Source organism: Thermobia domestica, chromosome 3 (assembly GCF_964235325.1).
Source record: "Thermobia domestica chromosome 3, izTheDome1.hap1.1, whole genome shotgun sequence".
In the NCBI taxonomy this organism is placed as follows: Eukaryota; Metazoa; Arthropoda; class Insecta; order Zygentoma; family Lepismatidae; genus Thermobia; species Thermobia domestica.
In genome coordinates, this window is record NC_137456.1 from 56,007,316 (window position 1) to 56,018,492 (window position 11,177).

The 11,177-nt window shown below is 35.3% G+C and overlaps 1 protein-coding gene across 1 annotated transcript; it reads right to left on the minus strand.

Annotated features, from left to right (window-relative positions):
- Window positions 1–5,676: 5,676 nt before the first annotated feature.
- Window positions 5,677–6,438, minus strand: LOC145681433 (EF-hand calcium-binding domain-containing protein 10-like). Its single transcript, XM_081753077.1, has one exon. The coding sequence runs from the start codon at window positions 6,288–6,290 to the stop codon at window positions 5,817–5,819; it is 474 nt and encodes a 157-aa protein (XP_081609203.1). The 5' UTR covers window positions 6,291–6,438; the 3' UTR covers window positions 5,677–5,816.
- Window positions 6,439–11,177: the final 4,739 nt, after the last annotated feature.

The window sequence follows — 11,177 nt, forward strand, 5'->3', positions numbered from 1 at the left end:
AGAAGTCAGTGGAGAGCTTTTGTGAACGCGGCACTGAATCTGCGGGTTCCATAGGTCATAGAGTTAGTTAGTTAGTTTTTTTTAGTTAGTTTTCTTTTTATTTTTTTTAGTTCTTTGAATGTTATTTACTTGTATAATGGAAATTATACTTGTGCCCACTAATTTATGGGATTGATTGACATACCCATAAAACCCAAATATAACCCTAATATACGACGTCTTCTTCGTCTTCATGTAATTCAATTTGGATTTTTTTTTCATACCATTTTGTCTAATGCTGTCCAATATCCAGATATCAAGATTTTAGTAATTATTATACGAAATCTGGATTCGGCTTTCGACATTTCATTATCCAAAATCCGTTTTCGGTTCTTAACATTTCATTATCCGAAATTCTAATTTCGGTTTTTGACATGTCATTATCGGAAATCCGGATTTCGATTTCAGTTGAAATTCTAAATCCGGATTTTGTGTATCTCAATTTTGACAGCGCTTAGGGATGCGCACGGGACAAGATTTGTGGCTGTCTCGTCTCGAAAATGTGCTGTAAAAGTGATGTCTCGACTCGAAAAATGTATATTTTTCTATTGGAAGAGCCATGTCTCGACTCGAACTTTGTCAGGAAAATCATGTCTCGACTCATCTCGTGCGCATCCCTAGCAGCGCTAATTTTGTCTAAGTAGTTATCAACTTTAATCCCCTAAATTTATTTTACTGGAAAACAATTACAATCTTAATAAACTGTATATAGCATTATCTTTACAATTGCAATGGTTATATGCGGTAAACTAACCTATGAATAAGACACTGATGAAAATTATATATACTATATACATAATTGAACTGCGTCAAACCTAGACGACTTATGTCCCAATAATTTTTACATCCATCCATTCTTTACTTGTTACGTAAGCCTTTTGTGAATACGTGGATAATATATACCTGTGTTTGATGCAGAAAGTTCCAGGTTTGATTCCCAATGGAGTCTCAAGGAGCTTTATTATCAACAATTCTTTGTAATTTTTAAACCGATTACTCATCCACATTATATTGTATATAGGGTAAGCAAAAAATTTCGTAGACATTAGACGGGAAACTTCCAAAACTTTTAGAACAAAGAAACGTGAATTTTTGAAAGCTAGAATTAATTAACTTGAAGATAATAATAAAAATAAAAACATTCGGGACATGTATAAGGGGATCAACGAATTTAACAAAGGCTATCAACCTCGTGCTTATATATTAAAGAAAACTAACGGAACAGTTCTCACTGACACAGAGAGCATCTTAAATAGATGGAAAGATTTCTTTGACGATTTGCTGAACACGCAGCCAAAAACTAAAGTGCGTGAAGAAAGGGAGATACACACCGCGGAACCGTATATTCCAGAACCCAACCGAATAGAAGTAGAAATCATTATAAAGAAATTAAAGAAACACAAATCTCCCCAGGTGAAGACGAAATTCCGACTGAGTTAATTTTAGCTGGAGGTGAAAAATTGTGGAACAAGATACACAAACTCATTCTCCTTATCTGGAGCAAGGAAGAATTGCCACAAGAGTAAAAGGAATCAATTATTGTTCCAAGTAACAAGAAAGGCTACAAAACTGACTAATAATTATCAAGGCATTTCTTTTCTGTCAACATCCTATAAAGCCCTTTCAAACATTCTATTAGCAAGACTGACCCCATACGTAGATGAAATTATTGGAGATTATCAGTTGGATTTAGTCGAAATCGATCAGCTATCGAACCAATATTTACCATTTGCCAAATGCTCGAAAAGAAGTGGGAATACGATACCCCGGACATCAACTATTTATTGATTTTAGAAAGGATTACGACTTGGTTAGGAGAGAAACATTATTCAACGTTCTTACGGAACTTGGAATACCGAGAAAGCTTATTAGATTAATTAAGATATGTTTAAATGAATCCCAAATTAAAGTTCGGGTGGGAAATTTTTGCCCACGAGCTTTCACGTCGAAAATGACCTGAAATAGGGAGATACGTTGTCGCCATTATTATTCAACATTGTCCTGGAATACGCTATAAGGAAAATCAAAGATAGCAACCAGGGCCTACAATTGAACGGCATTCACCAGGTAATGGCATATGCTGATGATGTAAATTTAATATTGGATGATAGGGAAACAATCGAAAGAAATGCAAAGGTCTTATTAAACGCTTGCAGGGACACGGGTTTAGAGCAAATGCTGAGAAAGCTAAATACATGGAAGTGCGTCGGGACCGTAATACGGTAAATTATGGATGCGTTAAAACATTAAATAAAACTTTTGATAAAGTGGATACTTTCAAATATCTAGGATCAATGTTAACAGACGAAAATCATATTCACGAAGAATTTAAATGTCGACTAAAATTAGGGAATTCGTGTTATTATTCAGTTCAAAATCTCTTGTCGTCGCGAATTCTCTCAAGGAATTTGTAGCTTAGAATATATAAAGCGATAATCATGCCTTTCTTTTGTATGGTTGCGAAACATGGTCACTTACTATGAGGGAAGAACATAGACTGAAAGTATTTGAGAACAATATCCTTAGACAAATATTCGGATGGGGAATGGCGGAAACTTCATAACGAGGAATTACATAATTTATACGGTTTACCATTGTTAGGGTCATCAAGTCTAGGAGGCTTAGATGGCCAGGTCATGTAGCCAGGATGGAAGCAAGTAGAAACGCTTTCAAAGTCTTGACTGGAGAACCAATTGGAAAACGACCATTAGGAAGACAGGCGCAGATGGGAGGACAATATTAAGATGGACTTCGCAGAAATAGGAATACAAAGTAGAAACTGGATCCAGTTGGCTAAGGATAGAAGTCAGTGGAGAGCCTTTGCAAACGCGGCATTGAACCTCCGGGTTCTATAGGCCATAGCGTTAGTTAGTTATAGGGAAAGCAATAACAAAGCAATCTTCTTTTTTTTTTTTCAGTTCGGTTATTTCAAAAGATTACGATAAGCACTTCTTCATGTTTCTGGGGAAGTACTTGAATCCCTCTGCTCCCCTTGTTCCGCCCATGGCTTAAACTGTCAAAACAAAACGAAATACAAAGTTATGATTTTCAAGTATAAAGAGTTTCTTCATTTTCCGTCTATTTATAAAAGTACCAAGGCAGGTGGGTCATGTTTTTGCTAGAGTTTTGGCAGTTTTGGTATTTTTGCACATTTAGTTTTGGTTTTGGTCTTGCATATCCAGATGGCAACATTGCATCTTTCTTCACCATTTGGCGCTCTACCAATGTATAGTCCCAACGGTTTATAAGAAAGGAAAAATCCTTTGCTAATACATTAAAACCTATTATTTCCGGCAACCAAATATCTGAAGGTCTAACCCTCTTCAAATACAGCTCAAATCTTAATAGCGCATACACTAAAACTTGCTAACCCAATCAGCCCAAACGAAATACTATCCAGCCCAATAAAATTTCCATCTAGCACAGTCACTTGGAGGGCTAACGTGAAATTGGCCCCCCAAACTTTGTGAAGGTCTAACTCTATTTCAAATACAACCCAAATCTTGATCGTTGCTACACTGTTAGTAGACACAAATACTGTCAATTTTAATAAATGTATTTCTCAGAAATATCATATTCGTGAAGTTGGCCCCAATAAAAGAAACAGCTAAATCCCTTTTTAATAAGTTTAATAGTCCATATTTCGAAAACTATAATAGCCCAAACGCTAAAAGTTGCTGAAACAACCAGCCCAAACGAAATAGTATCCAGCCCAATAAAAATCTCGTCTGGCCCAATCACTTGGGGCTAATGTGAAGTTGGTCCCGCATACTTCGTGAAGGTCTAACTCTATTTCAAATACAGCCCAAATCTTGAAACTTGCCACAGTGCTAGTCGACACAAAGTACTGTTAATTCCAATAAACGTATTTGTGAGAAAGATCATATTAGTGAAGTTAGCCCCGTCAAAAGAAGCTGGAAAAATACTTTTCAATTAGTTTAATAGCCCTTATTTCGGAAACTATAATAGCCTAAACACTAAAAGTTGCTGACCCAATTAGCCCAAACGAAGTACTATCCAGCTCAATAAAAATCTCGTCTGGCCCAAACATTTGGGGGCTAACGTGAAGTTGGCCAATCAAATATTTGTGAAGCTGTAGCTTTGTTTCTAGAGTAGCCCAAACACTAAAAGTTGCTAGTCCAAACAGCCTAAATGAAGTACTTTCTGGCCCAATAAAGATCTCGTGTAGCCCAAACATTTGAGGGGCCAACTTCACACAGGCGGGGAACGATATACCTAAAGTTACCTCAGATACTACGCGATACGACAAGTGTCCACTCCCTGAGCCTTGGAGTCCTTGTAAATAAATAAGTAAATAAATAATTAAAAATAAAATTTGAGTTTTGCGTATAACAATTATTCCCTGTAGGCCAAAGGCGACGGATGCTTAACGAAAGTGAATAATTATGATAGAATTGTTAGAGTGTTGGTAGAAACGGGATAACCATGAGGAAACCTGTAGACACGGTGTTGTGAGTTTTTAGCGAATTACAAAAGCTGTCCTTTTTACAAGGAACTTGCTAATAAAATAGCTGCTAGGGTACTAGCAGATCACCTAACATAATCTAACCCAATCAACTCTAACTTAACCTAATAAACTTAATATATTCTAACCTAAGTTAAAGTAATCTCTCCTAACCTAACCTTATCTAATTAATCCAACCTAACCTATGTTGAAACAACCAGCGTTACCGTAAGCTAACTAAACCAACCTACCCAAAGCTAACCCAAACAAATTGAGTTAATGGCATAATCAAGTAATATGACTAGTAGAAATGCAACTAAAGTGCGGTTTCTAATTTTACATCCTACAATTATGTCCTTTAGGGACTAAAGAAAATAGATGATTGATTAAATTGATTAGTTATGAAATAATTGGTAGAATGATCATGTGGGACGAAACAAGAAAACCACAAGAATATCCAGGAACACAATGATATCCACCACAAACTTATGTCACCAGGATCGAACCCTCTTATCAGAGGTGAGCGCTCTGATTCACCTTACGCTTCCTGATAGTCAAAATATAACTTTCTAAAACACTTTGTTAAATTTTTCGGAGAATGTTTAGCAGAAGTGGTCCACAAGTACGTAAAAAATGCAAAATTTACAGGAGAAATGGGTGATGCAAGTACTTAGACCTAACATAATGTAACCAAATCTAACTTAACCTAAACTAACCTGAACTAACCTAATATTAATAGAAATAAGTGAAATTCTATCATTTATTTTTCGAAAATTATGCTAGACCCTTACACTAAAGTAATCTAACATGAACTAACCAACCTAAACTTAACTAACTTAATGTGAACACAAATGACCGAAATAGTAACATTTTTTTAAGAAAAAATGGCTGAACCCCTTCTGCTAAACATTCGCCAATTTTTCTTTCAAAACACACATCATTTACATAATTGTATGAAGCTAATCTAACATAACAAATTTAAGGTACGAAGTTGCTATTAAAATGCAACTAGTCAACGCACTATAGAAACATTTTAAAAGGGTTACAATAGCCTATTTAGTTCTTATCTTCCGGACTATCACGTTATTCTTTGTAAAACAATAGATTCCGCTTGTTAAAATCTTATTCTTAATCAGCATCTACAATTAATTTAGAAATAAATTTTGAACTAATGAAAAGGATAAATGGAATTTTTATTCTTAAAAGTTGTTATATAGTTACTTAAGGAAATTTTAAAATACGTGATTTCTAAACTGAGATATTTTGAGTGAAAAATCTATTTCCAAAAGCAGGCTTTCCTACGTAAGGAATATCATTGAGTGTCTGAACCATATATAACATCAATGCACAGCAGATCATTCAGTGCAACAATCAAACAATACTTTGCCTCTTGAACAAATCTTTCCATCATAATTAATCCTTCCTTGTTGGTCTTAGGATTTTTCTCGTAGTTACTGATCCCCATTGTTATCATCCCTGTTTCATATTGCTCAAGAGTAATGTATCCTTTGCCTCCAGCGTCCAAAGCACGAAACACTGCCCGGATGTGATCATCAGTGAAAATCAATGGTGGCTTCTCGCAACCTCCTCGATAAAGGATCATCTTCTCTAAAAGCTCGAAGAGAAATTCCACAGGGTCATCGGGCCGATTTGCAAGCAAGTGTCCAAAAAAGAAATGAAACAACTCATTGACCCTCCGATCTTCTAGATAGGCCTGCGCCCCCGTTACAGTAGGCAAATTCTTGCTTTCTTCCTGTTTGTCGTCTTTCACGTTTGACTCGCTCATTGTTGGTAAATTCGTTCAGGACAAGTGATGCACATACATTAGAGTAGGATTTTATCCAGCTTTAAACTGTTCGATCAGCTAAAAATTCAGTTCTACTTCGTGAACAGAAAAGACAAAGCAACTTCACTTTATACACGCGCAGCACAATTCATCTGTTTGTTTTATTGACTAAGAAACAATATAATGTCTCAACAAGAAACCAGAGACATACAAAAAATTATCGCTAAAAAGTCAGAATCAGTGAAGCCGGTAGTTGTCATATATTCATGGGAGGATATTTTCTGCACAATATATGATTCAAATAGTAGCTGCATATTTTTTTGCGACTATGGAAAGTATAATTGAGGAGTTTGATGTAATAAGAACTTAAGCGAGTTTACGCTCTTTTTGCATCAAACGCATTTGTGGCTTTTGCCATGCTTGTTTAGCCTCCTGATAACATTTCAATTCAATATCGGAATAAAATGCTGCATATTACATTGTTTTATGTAAGAAGAAAACACTACTTAAACTTTTAACATCGTTTTTCTCCAACTGCATGTTTCAGACTTATGCCCTTATTGCATCAAACTCCTCAATTGTGGACGAGTACAGAAATTAACAACGACAAAATGCTCTAGTACTGTAGTACTTTTTTCCAGTACAGGTTAATTTTAAAAACATCACTCGAAACAATTGTTTAAAATTAACAACTCTTTTATTAAATGCAATGCATTTACAAAATCGTACTTTTGATTGCTGGCTTACGAATTTTGTATCACTAGAAAGAATTGTTGAAAACTTATAATTCTTTCACTAATTTCCTTCTTATTGTCCCCTAAAAGGTTTCTGTTGCGCAACATGAAAATATTTCACTTAGCATAGACAAAATTGAAGGGCGCCACCAGAGGTATTTGTTGAAAATCTACAATTCTTTTACGATTTGCGTATAAATACGGCTACTGGATAAGTATCGTAAAAACTAGTGTAAAACAAAAACAACCTGTGCTAGGTGGCCACTAAAAAGTACAAATGCAATCTAACAAGTCAGGGCAGGGTGAAGCTAGTGGGCCCACGTAGTAGCGCGGGGGTGCGTCCGAAGGAAGAAGGCGTGTCGGTGATGGTGGGTATATCCATACGCGAGGGAAGTGAAAAAAGAGCTTTGGCAATAATAGGAGTTTCAATAGCACTCAAAGCGAGGGCAGTGAGGTAGAGAAAAGGATTTTGGCAATAATATGTGTCCTGCAAACATCTTTAATTTAGTCACAGAATTTTGCAACAGTGATGAAGTACCCTGAGATGCTGGATTCAGTGTCAGTGTCGGTAAGCATATGAATTTCACCATCAAAGAGAAAAAATAATGTAAAGATTTTTCAATTACTTCTGAAAAAGGCCCACCTAACATCAACCTCAAATTGAGCTCTGGTATTCTTGTTTATCAAATAAAAAATTAGGAGAGTGTTTTTTGAGATGCTGAAGGAAAAAAATCAATTATTTAATTTTCTAGTAATAAGACTTGTATGGTTGATAAATCTTATGAAAAAATAATGAAAACAAGCAGAAACTCTTCCTTAAATGTAATTTATAAAGTTAGTTTAAAACAATATGTGCCTATTACGCAGCCTATATGGTGCTGTTTGATTTAACAAAAGAGACACTGAACGATAGTGAACTATCATTATGTAATACACAAATAACATTTACGAGTTTGGTTGATTGTAAGCAATTTGAAATATTGAGCCTAAGATCTCTTATCACCAATTTCAGAGAAGGTCTTCTCAGTAGCTTGAATTTCTTCTTCAGAAATGCTGTAATTTCTGCCAGTACCAGTTGAAATACTGGGCGCTCCAATATTAATGATGCAGTTTTTTTTAAATAGAATCCAGCATGTGTCAGGTGTTTTTGTCACGAAAAGCATTTTCTTGGGTCTATGGGGATGAAGGAAATTCACATTAGTTATGATGTTCTTGTGAAGTCTCAACCAGTTTTCCAATCCACCATTTCTCTTCAGAAATGCACACAATAAATTGCTTACATGAAAGATTAATGTCTTTCGATTCTTCTCAGGTATTTAGAGTGAATGTTGTCTTTGACGAAGATACACGATTGACTTCAAGTTTCAACAAGCTGATGCGTTCATAATGATGAATTTCACACGTTCCTTGCAACTTTATGGCTTTTCCAGTGTATTTTAAAGCATTGGACGAAGGTTTCCAGCACAAAAAAGCGTTTGGTTATAGTTGGTTATAGTTTGACAAAATTCGAAGAGATCGGCAACAGTAGCAATCCGGCCATTCAGTGGCCTCTGTAAACTAGCATGTCTCGCTAGACATTTCAGAGTCTCACCTATGATATCGCAAACACTTTTGCCGTGACTTGAGACAAAATAGTTTCACTCACAAGTGAATCCAAAATCACTCATGAAGGCATAAATTGACAAAGCTTTTTTTTATAGTCTTTATATCGGGCTGTTGTCCCATCTCCAAAGTAGATGACGTTTAATCTGAGGAAAAACATCGTTAACATACTTCAAAAGAATATTTTGGAAAGCATAAAATGTAACTGTATCGTGCTTTAACATATCACTGACACAACATAATGAAATATTTGGTAACAGAAGTTACAGGATCTCTTAGGGTGTTGCATTTAAAAAGATTTGAATGTTGGTTCAGTGCTACTCTTAAACTTCATCTAGAATAATACAGGACTAGTTTTCAGCAAAATCAACTATAATAAAGCATGATTTGTCATCAAAAGTCTCTATTGTGTGTATTTGAAGTAGTCGCTCTGGGATTTGGCTATGAAGTGATGCTGCACTAATTTGTCATTTTTTCCCCTACCAAAATCTCAATGAAGCCGTCTGTATCATTAATCATTGTCTACATTTGCGTTCTGTCAGTTTGAACTCATTATTTGTACTTATATCTTATGAGTGAGCCACTTCTTTTAATGCACGAAGGAGATATTCGATTGGTTGAAATGTTTCAATAGTTTCAATAGTCGTTTATGATTTTGAAACTAATGACAGAATCTGTCTCTCTTCAGCAATGGCAAGTTTCAAATTTCTGGCACAACTCATTTATTCAATCACCTCAGTCTTGTCAATTATAAACATTTTCAACACGGAAAATTGGACAGTCATAGGAAATTTCAGGGTTTTGTGCAAAAAAGTGTCTAAATCCGCTCTCAACTTACATTGTGCCATAATTTGTTTTTCTTGAACATACCAAAAAATACCCTCCTAATTTTTTATTTGTTAAAGAGGAACACCAGAGCTACTTATTTTGAAAATTTGAGGCCGATGTTAGGTGGACCGTTTTCAAAAATAATTGCCAAATTTTGACATTATTTTCTTCTTTTTTCTCTTTGATGGCGAAATTCATATGTTTAACCACACTTGAGAAGTTTATTAGCACAATGTTTTAAATGCTACGAATTCTAAGATTGTTTTAGTGAAAACCATTTTCAAATAGCTTCAATATATCCAGAGATCTAGCGGTTTCAGTACTTAAAGTCGAAGGCGGATTGAGGTGATTTTTCAACTAAACCCCCAAATTTCAAATGGCTCCTACAGCAGTCCTCTTTGAGGTAAAGGTGTAAAATTTTACAGGTGTGCTATGTTTGGATACAACAACACGTACAAAATTTGAAGAAAATCTAAACACATGAGCTGCCCTGATTTGTTGATTTCATATGGAATGGCCCTACTAGTAACACTTCACTTTTAAACATACAATACAGGTTCTATACACTGTGCAGAAATATACCGCCAATTGAAAATAGCATTTAATAGAGTCATCTTTCATATAGATTCGTTTATTTTATCCACCGTAAAACACTTGTAATGATTTTACAATAGTAACCCTACACTTGTAAACCTAAAACAGAGCTTCGTATTTAATTCTGTCGCGTGCAGAAATTTGTTCCTTATAAACATGTATTTTCATGCGAAGTATTGAATTTTACGTGTAAATCTTCCAAAATGCAGTGCGCTAAAACTACACCAGCACCGAGTGAAATTACCTACCTATCAGGTACGGGTAAGGTTAAAGAGGAACACTACAACATTGCTATAAAATTTGATTATTACGAAAAATTTGAGGTAATGCCTTGCAAACATGGGCGCCGGAAGGGGGCAGGAGCGGTCCCGCCCCCTAGCATACGAAAATGTATTAAATTTCTTAAGATTTCCTTAAGAAATACAAAAATATATCAAACGTAATACAGCAACCAGGGAGATGGCTTCCCCCCGTAGAAAATTTTCTTCGGGCGATCCGATTTGCGACTTTCCATTTGTACTAGATACATGAAAAGTTGAGGAGAGCCAACACATAATGGGTTATAAATTTGTATCTGCAAAATTGCTCTATAATAAATTTGTTCTAATAGTTATATAGTGGCTTAAAATACTCTGTTCTATTACTGACTTTCTATTTAATAGGTATACTTACAGGAGGAAATATGTTTTTTTGACCCACCGAGAAGTATAAAGGCTGGACAGAGCTAGTGAAGGTAGGCAAGTAGCTGACATGAAAATTATTTGGACATTGAGGCAGGTGATATTCGAAGTCATGATTCATGTGCGCTAAACTAAAGGTGCTCACACGTAACTTATAATCATAGTTAATGGACTTTCTCACTTCAGCTATACTTTTTAAAAATGAAAAATTGCTTCTGAACACGAGTTTTCAAGACTTTAATAAACAAATTTTGAAAAAAAAAGTGTTTTTTGGTGTGGCTTTTCTGAACTTTACATGTAACGAGCATGTGAAATCTCATGTCAACCAGTGAAAATATTTTTTGGAAAATGCATGAAGTTAGTGAAATAATTTTAAATTTTGAATATTCACTGGAATGAATGCTGTCTATAGTTTTGAGAGAGGTCATCCTTACATTTCATTTTTTTTC